This window comes from Salvelinus fontinalis, chromosome 40, assembly GCF_029448725.1.
Source record: "Salvelinus fontinalis isolate EN_2023a chromosome 40, ASM2944872v1, whole genome shotgun sequence".
In the NCBI taxonomy this organism is placed as follows: domain Eukaryota; kingdom Metazoa; phylum Chordata; class Actinopteri; order Salmoniformes; family Salmonidae; genus Salvelinus; species Salvelinus fontinalis.
Window position 1 is genome coordinate 2140830 of NC_074704.1, and position 22118 is coordinate 2162947.

The window sequence follows — 22118 nt, forward strand, 5'->3', positions numbered from 1 at the left end:
TACTACAATATATAGACTGATATAGTAACCTACTACAATATATAGACTGCTACAGTAACCCACTACAACATATAGACTGCTACAGTAACCCACTACAACATATAGACTGCTACAGTAACCTACTACAATATAGAGACTGCTACAGTAACCCACTACAACATAGAGACTGCTACAGTAACCCACTACAACATATAGACTGCTACAGTAACCCACTACAACATAGAGACTGCTATAGTAACCTACTACAACATATAGACTAGACTGCTATAGTAACCTACTACAATATATAGACTAGGCTGCTATAGTAACCTACTACAATATATAGACTAGACTGCTATAGTAACATACTACAATATATAGACTAGCCTGCTATAGTAACCTACTACAATATATATACTAGGCTGCTACAGTAACCCACTACAATATATAGACTAGGCTGCTATAGTAACCTACTACAATATATAGACTGCTACAGTAACCTACTACAATATATAGACTAGACTGCTATGGTAACCTACTACAATATATAGACTAGACTGCTATAGTAACCTACTACAATATATAGACTAGGCTGCTATAGTAACCTTCTACAATATATAGACTGCTATAGTAACCCACTACAATATATAGACTGCTATAGTAACCTACTACAATATATAGACTGCTACAGTAACCCACTACAATATATAGACTGCTACAGTAACCCACTACAACATATAGACTGCTATAGTAACCCACTACAATATATAGACTAGACTGCTATAGTAACCTACTACAATATATAGACTGCTACAGTAACCCACTACAACATATAGACTAGACTGCTACAGTAACCTACTACAATATATAGACTGCTACAGTAACCCACTACAACATATAGACTGCTACAGTAACCCACTACAACATATAGACTGCTACAGTAACCCACTACAACATATAGACTGCTACAGTAACCCACTACAATATATAGACTGCTACAGTAACCCACTACAACATATAGACTGCTACAGTAACCCACTACAACATATAGACTGCTACAGTAACCCACTACAACATAGAGACTGCTACAGTAACCCACTACAATATATAGACTGCTACAGTAACCCACTACAACATAGAGACTGCTACAGTAACCCACTACAATATATAGACTGCTACAGTAACCCACTACAACATATAGACTGCTATAGTAACCTACTACAATATATAGACTAGACTGCTACAGTAACCTACTACAATATATAGACTGCTACAGTAACCCACTACAACATGTAGACTGCTACAGTAACCTACTACAATATATAGACTAGACTGCTACAGTAACCTACTACAATATATAGACTGCTACAGTAACCCACTACAATATATAGACTAGGCTGCTATAGTAACCTACTACAATATATAGACTTGACTGCTATAGTAACCCACTACAACATATAGACTGCTACAGTAACCCACTACAATATATAGACTGCTACAGTAACCTACTACAATATATAGACTAGGCTGCTATAGTAACCTACTACAATATATAGACTAGGCTGGTATAGTAACCCACTACAATATATAGACTAGGCTGCTATAGTAACCCACTACAATATATAGACTAGGCTGCTATAGTAACCCACTACAATATATAGACTAGGCTGCTATAGTAACCCACTACAATATATAGACTAGGCTGCTATAGTAACCCACTACAATATATAGACTAGGCTGCTATAGTAACCCACTACAACATATAGACTGCTACAGTAACCCACTACAACATAGAGACTGCTACAGTAACCCACTACAACATATAGACTGCTACAGTAACCTACTACAATATATAGACTAGACTGCTACAGTAACCCACTACAACATATAGACTGCTATAGTAACCCACTACAACATATAGACTGCTACAGTAACCCACTACAATATATAGACTAGACTGCTATAGTAACCTACTACAACATATAGACTGCTACAGTAACCCACTACAACATAGAGACTGCTACAGTAACCCACTACAATATATAGACTAGACTGCTACAGTAACCCACTACAACATATAGACTGCTACAGTAACCCACTACAACATATAGACTGCTACAGTAACCTACTACAATATATAGACTAGGCTGCTATAGTAACCCACTACAATATATAGACTAGGCTGCTATAGTAACCTACTACAACATATAGACTGCTATAGTAACCTACTACAATATATAGACTAGGCTGCTATAGTAACCCACTACAATATATAGACTAGGCTGCTATAGTAACCTACTACAACATATAGACTGCTATAGTAACCTACTACAATATATAGACTAGACTGCTATAGTAACCTACTACAATATATAGACTGCTATAGTAACCCACTACAACATATAGACTGCTACAGTAACCCACTACAACATATAGACTGCTACAGTAACCCACTACAACATATAGACTAGACTGCTACAGTAACCTACTACAATATATAGACTGATATAGTAACCTACTACAATATATAGACTGCTATAGTAACCCACTACAACATATAGACTGCTACAGTAACCCACTACAACATATAGACTAGACTGCTACAGTAACCTACTACAATATATAGACTGATACAGTAACCTACTACAATATATAGACTGCTACAGTAACCCACTACAACATAGAGACTGCTACAGTAACCCACTACAACATATAGACTGCTACAGTAACCCACTACAACATATAGACTGCTACAGTAACCCACTACAACATAGAGACTGCTACAGTAACCCACTACAACATAGAGACTGCTACAGTAACCCACTACAACATAGAGACTGCTACAGTAACCCACTACAACATAGAGACTGCTACAGTAACCCACTACAACATATAGACTGTTACAGTAACCCACTACAACATAGAGACTGCTACAGTAACCCACTACAACAGAGAGACTGCTACAGTAACCTACTACAATATATAGACTAGACTGCTACAGTAACCCACTACAACATAGAGACTGCTACAGTAACCCACTACAACATAGAGACTGCTACAGTAACCCACTACAACATAGAGACTGCTACAGTAACCCACTACAACATAGAGACTGCTACAGTAACCCACTACAACATAGAGACTGCTACAGTAACCCACTACAACATAGAGACTGCTACAGTAACCCACTACAACATATAGAGACTGCTACAGTAACCCACTACAACATAGAGACTGCTACAGTAACCCACTACAACATAGAGACTGCTACAGTAACCCACTACAACATAGAGACTGCTACAGTAACCCACTACAATAGAGACTGCTACAGTAACCCACTACAACATAGAGACTGCTACAGTAACCCACTACAACATAGAGACTGCTACAGTAACCCACTACAACATAGAGACTGCTACAGTAACCCACTACAACATATAGACTGCTACAGTAACCCACTACAACATATAGACTGCTACAGTAACCCACTACAACATATAGACTGCTAGAGTAACCCACTACAACATATAGACTGCTATAGTAACCCACTACAACAGAGACTGCTACAGTAACCCACTACAACATAGAGACTGCTACAGTAACCCACTACAACATAGAGACTGCTACAGTAACCCACTACAACATAGAGACTGCTATAGTAACCCACTACAACATATATACTGCTACAGTAACCCACTACAACATAGAGACTGCAATATATAGACTGCTACAGTAACCCACTACAATTAAGAGGCTGCTACAGTAACGCACTACAACATAGACTGCTACAGTAACCCACTACAACATAGAGACTGCTATAGTAACCCACTACAACATAGAGACTGCAATATATAGACTGCTACAGTAACCCACTACAACATATAGACTGCTACAGTAACCCACTACAACATATAGAGACTGCTACAGTAACCCACTACAACATATAGACTGCTACAGTAACCCACTACAACATATAGACTGCTACAGTAACCCACTACAACATAGAGACTGCTACAGTAACCTACTACAACATATAGACTAGACTGCTACAGTAACCCACTACAACATAGAGACTGCAATATATAGACTGCTACAGTAACCCACTACAACATATAGACTGCTACAGTAACCCACTACAACATATAGAGACTGCTAGAGTAACCCACTACAATATATAGACTGCTACAGTAACCCACTACAACATATAGACTGCTACAGTAACCCACTACAACATAGAGACTGCTACAGTAACCCACTACAACATAGAGACTGCTACAGTAACCCACTACAACATAGAGACTGCTACAGTAACCCACTACAACATAGAGACTCCTACAGTAACCTACTACAACAGAGACTGCTACAGTAACCCACTACAACATATAGACTAGACTGCTACAGTAACCTACTACAATATATAGACTGATATAGTAACCTACTACAATATATAGACTGCTATAGTAACCCACTACAACATATAGACTGCTACAGTAACCCACTACAACATATAGACTAGACTGCTACAGTAACCTACTACAATATATAGACTGATATAGTAACCTACTACAATATATAGACTGCTACAGTAACCCACTACAACATATAGACTGCTACAGTAACCCACTACAACATATAGACTGCTACAGTAACCTACTACAATATAGAGACTGCTACAGTAACCCACTACAACATAGAGACTGCTACAGTAACCCACTACAACATATAGACTGCTACAGTAACCCACTACAACATAGAGACTGCTATAGTAACCTACTACAACATATAGACTAGACTGCTATAGTAACCTACTACAATATATAGACTAGGCTGCTATAGTAACCTACTACAATATATAGACTAGACTGCTATAGTAACATACTACAATATATAGACTAGCCTGCTATAGTAACCTACTACAATATATATACTAGGCTGCTACAGTAACCCACTACAATATATAGACTAGGCTGCTATAGTAACCTACTACAATATATAGACTGCTACAGTAACCTACTACAATATATAGACTAGACTGCTATAGTAACCTACTACAATATATAGACTAGACTGCTATAGTAACCTACTACAATATATAGACTAGGCTGCTATAGTAACCTACTACAATATATAGACTGCTATAGTAACCCACTACAATATATAGACTGCTATAGTAACCTACTACAATATATAGACTGCTACAGTAACCCACTACAATATATAGACTGCTACAGTAACCCACTACAACATATAGACTGCTATAGTAACCCACTACAATATATAGACTAGACTGCTATAGTAACCTACTACAATATATAGACTGCTACAGTAACCCACTACAACATATAGACTAGACTGCTACAGTAACCTACTACAATATATAGACTGCTACAGTAACCCACTACAACATATAGACTGCTACAGTAACCCACTACAACATATAGACTGCTACAGTAACCCACTACAACATATAGACTGCTACAGTAACCCACTACAATATATAGACTGCTACAGTAACCCACTACAACATATAGACTGCTACAGTAACCCACTACAACATATAGACTGCTACAGTAACCCACTACAACATAGAGACTGCTACAGTAACCCACTACAATATATAGACTGCTACAGTAACCCACTACAACATAGAGACTGCTACAGTAACCCACTACAATATATAGACTGCTACAGTAACCCACTACAACATATAGACTGCTATAGTAACCTACTACAATATATAGACTAGACTGCTACAGTAACCTACTACAATATATAGACTGCTACAGTAACCCACTACAACATGTAGACTGCTACAGTAACCTACTACAATATATAGACTAGACTGCTACAGTAACCTACTACAATATATAGACTGCTACAGTAACCCACTACAATATATAGACTAGGCTGCTATAGTAACCTACTACAATATATAGACTTGACTGCTATAGTAACCCACTACAACATATAGACTGCTACAGTAACCCACTACAATATATAGACTGCTACAGTAACCTACTACAATATATAGACTAGGCTGCTATAGTAACCTACTACAATATATAGACTAGGCTGCTATAGTAACCCACTACAATATATAGACTAGGCTGCTATAGTAACCCACTACAATATATAGACTAGGCTGCTATAGTAACCCACTACAATATATAGACTAGGCTGCTATAGTAACCCACTACAATATATAGACTAGGCTGCTATAGTAACCCACTACAATATATAGACTAGGCTGCTATAGTAACCCACTACAACATATAGACTGCTACAGTAACCCACTACAACATAGAGACTGCTACAGTAACCCACTACAACATATAGACTGCTACAGTAACCTACTACAATATATAGACTAGACTGCTACAGTAACCCACTACAACATATAGACTGCTATAGTAACCCACTACAACATATAGACTGCTACAGTAACCCACTACAATATATAGACTAGACTGCTATAGTAACCTACTACAACATATAGACTGCTACAGTAACCCACTACAACATAGAGACTGCTACAGTAACCCACTACAATATATAGACTAGACTGCTACAGTAACCCACTACAACATATAGACTGCTACAGTAACCCACTACAACATATAGACTGCTACAGTAACCTAACTACAATATATAGACTAGGCTGCTATAGTAACCCACTACAATATATAGACTAGGCTGCTATAGTAACCTACTACAACATATAGACTGCTATAGTAACCTACTACAATATATAGACTAGGCTGCTATAGTAACCCACTACAATATATAGACTAGGCTGCTATAGTAACCTACTACAACATATAGACTGCTATAGTAACCTACTACAATATATAGACTAGACTGCTATAGTAACCTACTACAATATATAGACTAGGCTGCTACAGTAACCCACTACAATATAGAGACTGCTACAGTAACCCACTACAATATATAGACTGCTACAGTAACCCACTACAACATAGAGACTGCTACAGTAACCTACTACAATATATAGACTGCTACAGTAACCCACTACAACATATAGACTGCTACAGTAACCCACTACAACATATAGACTGCTACAGTAACCCACTACAACATAGACTGCTACAGTAACCCACTACAACATATAGACTGCTACAGTAACCCACTACAACATATAGACTGCTACAGTAACCCACTACAACATATAGACTGCTACAGTAACCCACTACAACATATAGACTGCTACAGTAACCCACTACAATATATAGACTGCTACAGTAACCCACTACAACATATAGACTGCTACAGTAACCCACTACAACATAGAGACTGCTACAGTAACCTACTACAATATATAGACTAGGCTGCTACAGTAACCTACTACAATATATAGACTAGGCTGCTACAGTAACCTACTACAACATAGAGACTGCTACAGTAACCCACTACAATATATAGACTAGACTGCTACAGTAACCCACTACAACACAGAGACTGCTACAGTAACCCACTACAACATAGAGACTGCTACAGTAACCTACTACAATATATAGACTAGGCTGCTACAGTAACCTACTACAATATATAGACTAGGCTGCTACAGTAACCTACTACAACATAGAGACTGCTACAGTAACCCACTACAATATATAGACTAGACTGCTACAGTAACCCACTACAACACAGAGACTGCTACAGTAACCCACTACAACATAGAGACTGCTACAGTAACCTACTACAATATATAGACTAGGCTGCTACAGTAACCTACTACAATATATAGACTAGGCTGCTACAGTAACCTACTACAACATAGAGACTGCTACAGTAACCCACTACAATATATAGACTAGACTGCTACAGTAACCCACTACAACACAGAGACTGCTACAGTAACCCACTACAACACAGAGACTGCTACAGTAACCCACTACAACAGAGACTGCTACAGTAACCCACTACAACATAGAGACTGCTACAGTAACCCACTACAACATATAGACTGCTACAGTAACCCACTACAACACAGAGACTGCTACAGTAACCCACTACAACACAGAGACTGCTACAGTAACCCACTACAACATAGAGACTGCTATAGTAACCTACTACAATATATAGACTAGGCTGCTACAGTAACCTACTACAACATAGAGACTGCTACAGTAACCCACTACAACATAGAGACTGCTACAGTAACAGGCCCGTAGTCCTACCTTGACACTGGAAACCTTGCTTCCCGAAGCCCCTGTGAAGAGAAATGGAACATGTAGTTTATTATCGACTCTGATGATGGAACGTCCGCACTACACCACACGTCTTTCTAACGTTGTGGTTGTATTTATTAGGGATCCTCGTTAGCTGCTCTTCCTGGGGTCCAAAACACCCCGAACCACATTACAGAGAAAACAGTCAACTATGTCTGTAACCTTTATTTAACTTGGCAAGTCAGTGCAGAACAAATTCTTATTTACAATGATGGCCTACCGGGGAACAGTGGGTTAACTGCCTTGTTCAGGGGTCAGAACGACAGATGTTTACCTTGTCAGCTCGGGGATTCGATGCAGCAACCTTTCGCTTACTGGTCCAATGCTCTAACCCCTAAGCTACCTGCCCCCACCCCCTCTAACTACCAGGCTACCTGCACCCCCCCCCACACACCTACCAGTCTACCTGCCCCCCCACACCACCACCAGTCTACCTGCCCCCCCCCCACCACCACCAGTCTACCTGTCCCCCCCCCACTCCTACCAGTCTACCTGCCCCCCCACACCACCACCAGTCTACATGCCCCCCCCCCCCCCCCCCCCCCCCCCACACACACCACCACCAGTCTACCTGTCCCCCCCCCACTCCTACCAGTCTACCTGCCCCCCCACACCACCACCAGTCTACATGCCCCCCCCCCCCCCCCCCCCCCCCCCCCACACACACACCACCACCACCAGTCTACCTGCGCCCCCATTAAGTTTGTACTTAATGAGCTGAAGATAACACACACACACCACCTGGAGTCAGTGTGTGATGCGTTAGAATGGTCGATAGACTGCCTGTCTCTGGTGGGCCTGACCACACATAGGACACTAACAATGACGGATGAACGGTTATACAACCATGTCCCATTCGGTTGTCGTCGGCTGTGGGTTATATCTCGTTTGCAATTCATGCCGTGTCTCTGTCTCTCTCTGCCTGGCTAAAGTCATTCAGCAGCAAGTGAATCACCTGTACAATGCGCGCCGCACACACACACACGCACACCCCCCACGCACGCGCACTAACCAGATGAAGTCCGTGCAGTGGCTGCAGAACGTGGGCTGCTTGAAGAAGCGCGCGATGAACTTGTGGTCCTTGACCTCGTGCACGTTCTTCTGGCGCAAAGCTCCTTGGCGCGCGAAGCCCCTCGCGGCCCCGCTCTCCCGCCGCTCGGATCCCCCGGTGCTCGAGCTCTCTCCGTCGCTGCTGCCCTGCTCGCGGTCAGCCATTTTAACGCGGAAGTGTTTTGAAATGAGGAGGAAAGAGAGAGTTGTGTGCCTTTACAGCAGGTTCCTCCCTCCCTTCTTCCTCTCTCGGTGTCGGTTTCCCCCCGGTGTTCGCTCGGTGTGAATGTCCTGACTCCTGCCAAGCCTCACACTGCTGCGTCCCCGGATCCCCGTGGGCCCTGCTTCCCTGTTCGCTCGGATCTCCCACAGCCCCCGGAGACTGAGCAGCGCTGCTACAGCTGTGGCGACGTGCTGCTGGTGTGTGAGCGAAGCGCCTCATGCAGTGTGTGTATGTTGGTTGCAGGAAGAGTGTTGCGCTGAAACCGTGAGATAGGGGGCAATGAAGGCCCCACCCCCTTATCTACTCGGAATTCCACGGTACACGGTGTGAGTGTGTAGGAAGAGACAGAGGGACTGTTTTTGTCGCAAACATTTGGGTGAACAGTAGCGTGTAGCCTAGGTGATGAGAGAGACAGAGATACAGACAGAGAGAAGCGGTGTGTTATTGAATGTTTGTGAATGTCGGTCTAAACCATCCCCAGAGAGATAAACAAGTAAACACTTGTTGAAGATCACCTGACCAGCCACTCAGCCAGTGAGAGAGAAGGACGTGGGTGGAACTATAGAATGTAGAGGAGGATGGAATAGAACAGTAGAATATAGAGAACACCAGGATATAGAACAGTAGAATAGAGAGAACACCAGAACATAGAACAGTAGAATAGATAGAACACCAGAACATAGAACAGTAGAATAGATAGAACACCATAATATAGAACAGTAGCATAGAGAGAACACCAGGATATAGAACAGTAGAATAGAGAGAACACCAGAACATAGAACAGTAGAATAGATAGAACACCATAATATAGAACAGTAGAATAGATAGAACACCATAATATAGAACAGTAGAATAGATAGAACACCAGGATATAGAACAGTAGAATAGATAGAACACCAGGATATAGAACAGTAGAATAGATAGAACACCATGATATAGAACAGTAGAATAGATAGAACACCAGGATATAGAACAGTAGAATAGATAGAACACCAGAATATAGAATTGTGGAAGTGGGAGTTCCGAGCGAACAGGGAAGCAGGGCCCACGGGGAGTCGGGGAGGGATGTGATCCTGGTAGAATAGGAGGGTAAAGCCACAGAGCTCGAAGGGAGGGATGTGGATCCTGGTAGAATAGGAGGGTAAAGCCACAGAGCTCTAAGGGAGGGATGTGGATCCTGGTAGAATAGGAGGGTAAAGCCACAGAGCTCTAAGGAAGGGATGTGGATCCTGGTAGAATAGGAGGGTAAAGCCACAGAGCTCTAAGGGAGGGATGTGGATCCTGGTAGAATAGGAGGGTAAAGCCACAGAGCTCTAAGGGAGTGATGTGGATCCTGGTAGAATAGGAGGGTAAAGCCACAGAGCTCGAAGGGAGGGATGTGGATCCTGGTAGAATAGGAGGGTAAAGCCACAGACCTCTAAGGGAGTTATGTGGATCCCAGTAGAATAGGAGGGTAAAGCCACAGAGCTCTAAGGGAGTGATGTGGATCCTGGTAGAATAGGAGGGTAAAGCCACAGACCTCTAAGGGAGGGATGTGGATCCTGGTAGAATAGGAGGGTAAAGGCCACAGAGCTCTAAGGGAGGGATGTGGATCCTGGTAGAATAGGAGGGTAAAGCCACAGAGCTCTAAGGGAGGGATGTGGATCCTGGTAGAATAGGAGGGTAAAGCCACAGAGCTCTAAGGGAGGGGTGTGGATCATATTATCAAATCAAAGTTTATTTGTCACGTGACCTTACAGTGAAATGCTGAATACAACAGGTGTAGTAGACCTCACAGTGAAATGCTGAATACAACAGGTGTAGTAGACCTTACAGTGAAATGCTGAATACAACAGGTGTAGTAGACCTTACAGTGAAATGCTGAATACAACAGGTGTAGTAGACCGTACAGTGAAATGCTGAATACAACAGGTGTAGGTAGACCTTACAGTGAAATGCTGAATACAACAGGTGTTGTAGACCTTACAGTGAAATGCTGAATACAACAGGTGTAGTAGACCTTACAGTGAAATGCTGAATGCAACAGGTGTAGTAGACCTTACAGTGAAATGCTGAATACAACAGGTGTAGTAGACCTTACAGTGAAATGTTTACTTACAGGCTCTAACCAATAGTGCAAAGAAGGTATTAGGTGAACAATAGGTAGGTAAAGACATACAAACAACAGTAAAAAGACAGGCTATATACAGTAGAGAGGCTATATACAGTAGAGAGGCTATATACAGTAGAGAGGCTATATACAGTAGAGAGGCTCTATACAGTAGAGAGGCTCTATACAGTAGAGAGGCTCTATACAGTAGAGAGGCTATATACAGTAGAGAGGCTTTATACAGTAGAGAGGCTATATACAGTAGAGGGGCTACATACAGTAGAGAGGCTTTATACAGTAGAGAGGCTATATACAGTAGAGAGGCTATATACAGTAGAGAGGCTATATACAGTAGAGGGGCTACATACAGTAGAGAGGCTATATACAGTAGAGAGGCTATATACAGTAGAGAGGCTATATACAGTAGAGGGGCTACATACAGTAGAGAGGCTTTATACAGTAGCGAGGCTATATACAGTAGAGAGGCTATATACAGTAGAGAGGCTATAAACAATAGAGAGGCTATATACAGTAGCGAGGCTATATACAGTAGAGAGGCTCTATACAGTAGAGAGGCTATAAACAATAGAGAGGCTATATACAGTAGAGAGGTTATATACAGTAGAGAGGCCATATACAGTAGAAAGGCTATATACAGTAGAGAGGCTATATACAGTAGAGAGGCTATAAACAGTAGAGAGGCTATATACAGTAGAGAGGCTATATACAGTAGAGAGGCTATATACAGTAGAGAGGCTATATACAGTAGAGAGGTTATATACAGTAGAGAGGCTATATACAGTAGAGAGGCTATATACAGTAGAGGGGCTATATACAGTAGAGGGGCTATATACAGTAGAGAGGCTATATACAGTAGAGAGGCTATATACAGTAGAGAGGCTATATACAGTAGAGAGGTTATATACAGTAGAGAGGCTATATACAGTAGAGAGGCTATATACAGTAGAGAGGCTATATACAGTAGAGAGGCTATATACAGACACCGGTTAGTCAGACTGATGGAGGTAGTATGTACATGTAGATGTGGTGTAAGTGACTGCATTTATGATAAACAGAGAGTAGCAGACCGTGAAAGAGAGGCTTGTGGGTGGCGGGACACAATGCAGATAACCCGGTTAGCCAATGTGCGGGAGCACTGGTTGGTCGGCCCAATTGAGATAGTATGTACATGAATGTAGTCAGTGTGTCTCTCGTGGCAACACCCACAGACACACACACACACACACACACACACACACACACACACACACACACACACACACACACACAGACACACACACTTCCCTCTAGAATGTGGCCGCTGTTCACCGCTCTATCGTCTCCATGACAACAGCATTGCATCACAGGTTTCCTCAGGCGGACAACAGCAATAATCTGTAGTTGTCAGAGTTCATTGGAAAATAATGCCATTGTTGATAAGATGCTTTTTTTTTCTCATTCATTTGTCTATTTTAGTCTTGAACCATATGGTCTATCTATCCAATAGAAACTCACGTACAATATGCATACAGATATAAACCATGTATACTATAATATTCATATATATATATTTCTTTTTTAAAGTATACATTTCCAAAGTTACTATAGATTACCTGTTATTTACCAAAATGACTGAAGATTCCGGTAACTTTAGTAAGTTTTGCGACACTAACTGTTTAGAACAACCTAAGTGCATGTAAACTGTAGCTATCTGAGTTTTAATGACTCCAATCTAAGTGCATGTAAACTGTAGCTATCTGAGTTTTAATGACTCCAATCTAAGTGCATGTAAACTGTAGCTATCTGAGTTTTAATGACTCCAATCTAAGTGCATGTAAACTGTAGCTATCTGAGTTTTAATGACTCCAACCTAAGTGCATGTAAACTGTAGCTATCTGAGTTTTAATGACTCCAACCTAAGTGCATGTAAACTGTAGCTATCTGAGTTTTAATGACTCCAACCTAAGTGCATGTAAACTGTAGCTATCTGAGTTTTAATGACTCCAATCTAAGTGCATGTAAACTGTAGCTATCTGAGTTTTAATGACTCCAACCTAAGTGCATGTAAACTGTAGCTATCTGAGTTTTAATGACTCCAATCTAAGTGCATGTAAACTGTAGCTATCTGAGTTTTAATGACTCCAATCTAAGTGCATGTAAACTGTAGCTATCTGAGTTTTAATGACTCCAACCTAAGTGCATGTAAACTGTAGCTATCTGAGTTTTAATGACTCCAACCTAAGTGCATGTAAACTGTAGCTATCTGAGTTTTAATGACTCCAACCTAAGTGCATGTAAACTGTAGCTATCTGAGTTTTAATGACTCCAATCTAAGTGCATGTAAACTGTAGCTATCTGAGTTTTAATGACTCCAATCTAAGTGCATGTAAACTGTAGCTATCTGAGTTTTAATGACTCCAACCTAAGTGCATGTAAACTGTAGCTATCTGAGTTTTAATGACTCCAATCTAAGTGCATGTAAACTGTAGCTATCTGAGTTTTAATGACTCCAATCTAAGTGCATGTAAACTGTAGCTATCTGAGTTTTAATGACTCCAATCTAAGTGCATGTAAACTGTAGCTATCTGAGTTTTAATGACTCCAATCTAAGTGCATGTAAACTGTAGCTATCTGAGTTTTAATGACTCCAATCTAAGTGCATGTAAACTGTAGCTATCTGAGTTTTAATGACTCCAATCTAAGTGCATGTAAACTGTAGCTATCTGAGTTTTAATGACTCCAATCTAAGTGCATGTAAACTGTAGCTATCTGAGTTTTAATGACTCCAACCTAAGTGCATGTAAACTGTAGCTATCTGAGTTTTAATGACTCCAATCTAAGTGCATGTAAACTGTAGCTATCTGAGTTTTAATGACTCCAACCTAAGTGCATGTAAACTGTAGCTATCTGAAGATGAATGCACTTCCTGGAAGTCGCTCTGGATAAGAGCATCTGCTAAATGACTCAAATGTCGAACGTACTATAAATGTTTTGCATACAGATCTCATATTATTGTTTTGATTTAATATATATATATTTTTGTTTTTAAATCAATACAATAATATAAGATCTGACACCAATCTATTTCATAATTTCTTTAAACAATAAAAGTTAATTTACCAACATTTCTGAACATTGTTATGTAGCGTTTTGGAATTAAACTTAATTTTAAACGTCTTTATGTTCTTTAATCTCTTTTGAAACTTTTGTGTGTGTAATGTTTACTGTTAATGTCTGTTTATTTAACATGCTTTGGGAATGTAAACACGTGTCCCACACCAATAAAGGCCTTTTGAATGAAATGTCTGCAGCATTGTCGGCTTTCTGTTCAACTGAGTGTTTCTGGCGCCACCTGCTGGCTGTTTAGGAGAAGACACACTGCGATCCGACATTGCCGCTTTTGTAACTGTCATTGGATGGGATTTTGAATGTTTAAGCCTGACTGGGTACATACACTGTCCATCAAATGAAACCGGAAGAAAGGTTACATATGAAAACAATGTGTAAGGATAGTGGTGTGTCCTTACCGAGTTCTTACGGTGAGTATATTGTGGCATGAGTCTGTGTTCACGGTATTATAACTTGTCTGGTTTGGAACGTTAGTTGGTTTATTTGCATGTGAACGCGACATGAACCTAACCTTAAGCCAATAATGGTATAACTTGTTGTGAACCGTTTCCTCAACCATGCCAACTTCCCCGGTAAAGACACGGATCCCGCTCACGAGCTTCGGTCATCTGATCACCGAGGTCAAGGTAGGTAAACCGAGTGACCCCCCCCCCCCAGGCTGGACTGTCTTCTTTGCTCCCGCTCACTAAGTCTGAAACGAACAGCTTCTACATCCAAGCCATAAGACAGCTAAATATACTGAACAAAAAATATAAACGCAACAATTTCAATGTCCTGTACCGACATGGTGGGGGGGGGGTTATGGTAAAATGGTGAACATCAAATTCTCTGGCAACAGCTCTTTCCTGTAGTCATCGTGCCTATTGCACGCTCCCTCAACTTGAGACATCTGTGTCATTGTGTGGCAAAACTGCACATTTTAGAGTGGCCTTTTAACAGCACCAGATGCACCGGTGTAATGATCATGCTGTTTAATCAGCTTCTTGATTTGCCACACCTGTCAGGAGGATGGATTATCTCAGGAGAAATGCTCACTAAAAGGGATATAAACAACATTTGTGATAAAAAATAAAGCTTTTTGTGAGTATGGAAAATATCTGAGATTTTCTTATTTCAGTTCATGAAACATGGGACCAACACTTTACATGATGGTGTTTATATTTTAGTTCGATGTATTTAACCCTGAACCCTGAACCAATACCACACCTCTACCATCGACCCTGAACCAATACCACACCTCTACCATCGACCCTTAACCAATACCACACCTCTACCATCGACCCTGAACCAATACCACACCTCTACCATCAACCCTTAACCAATACCACACCTCTACCGTCGACCCTGAACCAATACCACACCTCTACCATCGACCCTGAACCAATACCACACCTCTACCATCGACCCTTAACCAATACCACACCTCTACCATCGACCCTTAACCAATACCACACCTCTACCATCGACCCTTAACCGACACCACACCTCTACCATCGACCCTTGACCAATACCACACCTCTACCATCAACCCTGAACCAATACCACACCTCTACCATCAACCCTGAACCAATACCACACCTCTACCATCGACCCTTAACCAATACCACACCTCTACCATCAACCCTGAACCAATACCACACCTCTACCATCGACCCTTAACCAATACCACACCTCTACCATCAACCCTGAACCAATACCACACCTCTACCATCGACCCTTAACCAATACCACACCTCTACCATCAACCCTGAACCAATACCACACCTCTACCATCGACCCTTAACCAATACCACACCTCTACCATCAACCCTGAACCAATACCACACCTCTACCATCAACCCTGAACCAATACCACACCTCTACCATCGACCCTTAACCAATACCACACCTCTACCATCAACCCTTAACCAATACCACACCTCTACCATCGACCCTTAACCAATACCACACCTCTACCATCAACCCTGAACCAATACCACACCTCTACCATCGACCCTTAACCAATACCACACCTCTACCATCGACCCTGGACCAATACCACACCTCTACCATCGACCCTTGACCAATACCACACCTCTACCATCGACCCTGAACTAATACCACACCTCTACCATCGACCCTTAACCAATACCACACCTCTACCATCGACCCTGAACCAATACCACACCTCTACCATCGACCCTTGACCAATACCACACCTCTACCATCGACCCTTGACCAATACCACACCTCTACCATCGACCCTTGACCAATACCACACCTCTACCATCGACCCTGAACCAATACCACACCTCTACCATCGACCCTGAACCAATACCACACCTCTACCATCGACCCTGAACCAATACCACACCTCTACCATCGACCCTTAACCAATACCACACCTCTACCATCGACCCTTGACCAATACCACACCTCTACCATCGACCCTGAACCAATACCACACCTCTACCATCGACCAATACCACACCTCTACCATCGACCCTTAACCAATACCACACCTCTACCATCGACCAATACCACACCTCTACCATCAACCCTGAACCAATACCACACCTCTACCATCGACCCTTAACCAATACCACACCTCTACCATCGACCCTTAACCAATACCACACCTCTACCATCGACCCTGAACCAATACCACACCTCTACCATCGACCCTGAACCAACACCACACCTCTACCATCGACCAATACCACACCTCTACCATCGACCCTTAACCAATACCACACCTCTACCATCGACCCTTAACCAATACCACACCTCTACCATCGACCCTTGACCAATACCACACCTCTACCATCGACCCTGAACCAACACCACACCTCTACCATCGACCCTGAACCAATACCACACCTCTACCATCGACCCTGAACCAACACCACACCTCTACCATCGACCCTTAACCAATACCACACCTCTACCATCGACCCTTAACCAATACCACACCTCTACCATCGACCCTTAACCAATACCACACCTCTACCATCGACCCTTAACCAATACCACACCTCTACCATCGATCCTTAACCAATACCACACCTCTACCATCGACCCTGAACCCTTAACCAATACCACACCTCTACCATCGACCCTGAACCCTGAACCAATACCACACCTCTACCATCGACCCTGAACCAATACCACACCTCTACCATCGACCCTTAACCAATACCACACCTCTACCATCGACCCTGAACCAATACCACACCTCTACCATCGACCCTGAACCAATACCACACCTCTACCATCGACCCTTAACCAATACCACACCTCTACCATCGACCCTGAACCAATACCACACCTCTACCATCGACCCTGAACCAATACCACACCTCTACCATCGACCCTTAACCAATACCACACCTCTACCATCGACCCTGAACCAATACCACACCTCTACCATCAACCCTTAACCAATACCACACCTCTACCGTCGACCCTTAACCAATACCACACCTCTACCGTCGACCCTTAACCAATACCACACCTCTACCGTCGACCCTTAACCAATACCACACCTCTACCGTCGACCCTGAACCCTGAACCAATACCACACCTCTACCATCGACCCTGAACCAATACCACACCTCTACCATCGACCCTTAACCAATACCACACCTCTACCATCGACCCTGAACCAATACCACACCTCTACCATCGACCCTTAACCAACACCACACCTCTACCATCGACCCTTAACCAACACCACACCTCTACCATCGACCCTGAACCAATACCACACCTCTACCATCGACCCTTAACCAATACCACACCTCTACCATCGACCCTGAACCAATACCTCACCTCTACCATCGACCCTTAACCAATACCACACCTCTACCATCGACCCTTAACCAATACCACACCTCTACCATCGACCCTGAACCCTTAACCAATACCACACCTCTACCATCGACCCTTAACCAATACCACACCTCTACCATCCCTACTTATATGTTCATATCTACCTCCATTATCTCGTACCCCTGCATTATGCTGAGCCGCCAGCCCACCGGTCTATGATGGTCTATGGTGTGATGGTCTATGGTGTGATGGTCTATGGTGTGATGGTCTATGGTGTGATGGTCTATGGTGTGGTGGTGTGATGGTCTATGGTGTGATGGTCTATGGTGTGATGGTCTATGGTGTGGTGGTCTATGGTGTGGTGGTCTATGGTGTGGTGGTCTATGGTGTGATGGTCTATGGTGTGATGGTCTATGGTGTGATGGTCTATGGTGTGATGGTCTATGGTGTGGCGGTCTATGGTGTGGTGGTCTATGGTGTGGTGGTCTATGGTGTGATGGTCTATGGTGTGATGGTCTATGGTGTGGCGGTCTATGGTGTGATGGTCTATGGTGGGGTGGTCTATGGTGTGATGGTCTATGGTGGGGTGGTCTATGGTGGGATGGTCTATGGTGGGATGGTCTATGGTGTGGTGGTCTATGGTGTGATGGTCTATGGTGTGATGGTCTATGGTGTGATGGTCTATGGTGTGGTGGTCTATGGTGTGATGGTGTGGTGGTCTATGGTGTGGTGGTCTATGGTGTGGTGGTCTATGGTGTGATGGTCTATGGTGTGATGGTCTATGGTGTGATGGTCTATGGTGTGATGGTCTATGGTGTGATGGTCTATGGTGTGGCGGTCTATGGTGTGGTGGTCTATGGTGTGGTGGTCTATGGTGTGATGGTCTATGGTGTGATGGTCTATGGTGTGGCGGTCTATGGTGTGATGGTCTATGGTGGGGTGGTCTATGGTGTGATGGTCTATGGTGGGGTGGTCTATGGTGGGATGGTCTATGGTGGGATGGTCTATGGTGGGGTGGTCTATGGTGGGATGGTCTATGGTGGGATGGTCTATGGTGTGGTGGTCTATGGTGTGGTGGTCTATGGTGTGATGGTCTATGGTGTGATGGTCTATGGTGTGGTGGTCTATGGTGTGATGGTGTGGTGGTCTATGGTGTGGTGGTCTATGGTGTGATGGTCTATGGTGTGATGGTCTATGGTGTGATGGTCTATGGTGTGATGGTCTATGGTGTGGTGGTCTATGGTGTGGTGGTCTATGGTGTGGCGGTCTATGGTGTGATGGTCTATGGTGTGGTGGTCTATGATGGTCTATGGTGTGGTGGTCTATGGTGTGGTGGTCTATGGTGTGGTGGTCTATGATCGTCTATGGTGTGGTGGTCTATGGTGTGGTGGTCTATGGTGTGTTGGTCTATGGTGGGATGGTCTATGGTGGGATGGTCTATGGTGGGATGGTCTATGGTGTGGTGGTCTATGGTGTGGTGGTCTATGGTGTGGTGGTCTATGGTGGTCTATGGTGTGATTGTCTATGGTGTGATTGTCTATGGTGTGATGGTCTATGGTGTGATGGTCTATGGTGTGATGGTCTATGGTGTGATGGTCTATGGTGTGATGGTCTATGGTGTGGTGGTCTATGGTGTGGTGGTCTATGGTGTGGTGGTCTATGGTGTGATGGTCTATGGTGTGATGGTCTATGGTGTGTTGGTCTATGGTGTGTTGGTCTATGGTGTGTTGGTCTATGGTGTGATGGTCTATGGTGTGATGGTCTATGGTGTGATGGTCTATGGTGTGATGGTCTATGGTGTGATGGTCTATGGTGTTGCGGTCTATGGTGTGGCGGTCTATGGTGTGGCGGTCTATGGTGTGGCGGTCTATGGTGTGGCGGTCTATGGTGTGGCGGTCTATGGTGTGGCGGTCTATGGTGTGGCGGTCTATGGTGTGGGCGGTCTATGGTGTGGGCGGTCTATGGTGTGATGGTCTATGGTGTGGTGGTCTATGGTGTGATGGTCTATGGTGTGATGGTCTATGGTGTGGCGGTCTATGGTGTGGCGGTCTATGGTGTGGCGGTCTATGGTGTGGCGGTCTATGGTGTGGCGGTCTATGGTGTGACGGTCTATGGTGTGACGGTCTATGGTGTGACGGTCTATGGTGTGACGGTCTATGGTGTGGCGGTCTATGGTGTGGCGGTCTATGGTGTGACGGTCTATGGTGTGACGGTCTATGGTGTGACGGTCTATGGTGTGGCGGTCTATGGTGTGGCGGTCTATGGTGTGACGGTCTATGGTGTGGTGGTCTATGGTTTGATGGTCTATGGTGTGGCGGTCTATGGTGTGGCGGTCTATGGTGTGGCGGTCTATGGTGTGGCGGTCTATGGTGTGGCGGTCTATGGTGTGGCGGTCTATGGTGTGGCGGTCTATGGTGTGGCGGTCTATGGTGTGGCGGTCTATGGTGTGGCGGTCTATGGTGTGATGGTCTATGGTGTGATGGTCTATGGTGTGGTGGTGTGGTTGTCTATGGTGTGGTGGTTTATGGTGTGGTGGTCTATGGTGTGGTGGTCTATGGTGTGACGGTCTATGGTGTGACGGTCTATGGTGTGACGGTCTATGGTGGGATGGTCTATGGTGTGGTGGTCTATGGTGGGATGGTCTATGGTGTGGTGGTGTGGTGGTCTATGGTGTGACGGTCTATGGTGTGGTGGTGTGGTGGTCTATGGTGGGATGGTCTATGGTGTGACGGTCTATGGTGTGACGGTGTGGTGGTCTATGGTGTGGCGGTCTATGGTGTGGCGGTCTATGGTGTGACGGTCTATGGTGTGACGGTCTATGGTGTGACGGTCTATGGTGTGACGGTCTATGGTGTGACGGTCTATGGTGTGACGGTCTATGGTGTGACGGTCTAGGGTGTGGCGGTCTATGGTGTGGTGGTCTGTGACGGTCTATGGTGTGACGGTCTATGGTGTGACGGTCTATGGTGTGACGGTCTATGGTGTGGCGGTCTATGGTGTGGCGGTCTATGGTGTGGCGGTCTGTGGTGTGGCGGTCTGTTGTGTGGCGGTCTGTGGTGTGGCGGTCTGTGGTGTGACGGTCTATGGTGTGACGGTCTATGGTGTGACGGTCTATGGTGTGACGGTCTATGGTGTGACGGTCTATGGTGTGACGGTCTATGGTGTGACGGTCTATGGTGTGGCGGTCTATGGTGTGGCGGTCTATGGTGTGGCGGTCTATGGTGTGATGGTCTATGGTGTGGTGGTCTATGGTGTGGTGGTCTATGGTGTGGTGGTCTATGGTGTGATGGTCTATGGTGTGATGGTCTATGGTGTGGTGGTCTATGGTGTGGTGGTCTATGGTGTGATGGTCTATGGTGTGATGGTCTATGGTGTGGTGGTGTGGTGGTCTATGGTGTGGTGGTCTATGGTGTGATGGTCTATGGTGTGGTGGTCTATGGTGTGGTGGTCTATGGTGTGGTGGTCTATGGTGTGGTGGTCTATGGTGTGGTGGTCTATGGTGTGATGGTGTGGTGGTCTATGGTGTGACGGTCTATGGTGTGGTGGTGTGGTGGTCTATGGTGGGATGGTCTATGGTGTGACGGTCTAT

At 43.9% G+C, this 22118-nt stretch overlaps 1 protein-coding gene across 2 annotated transcripts in view; it reads right to left on the minus strand.

The window, feature by feature from the left end:
- LOC129839676 (protein kinase C beta type) overlaps positions 1–9948 on the minus strand; it is a 132227-nt gene extending 122279 nt beyond the window's left edge. The window contains exons 1-2 of one of the 2 annotated variants that reach the window (XM_055907228.1): positions 9241–9948; positions 8178–8209 (exon numbers count right to left, since the gene is read on the minus strand). In XM_055907228.1, the coding sequence (XP_055763203.1) occupies positions 8178–8209; positions 9241–9443 (235 nt within the window). In that variant the 5' untranslated portion in view covers positions 9444–9948. The remainder of the gene's footprint in view (positions 1–8177; positions 8210–9240) is intronic. The other variant, XM_055907229.1, reaches the window with a different exon arrangement.
- Positions 9949–22118: the final 12170 nt, after the last annotated feature.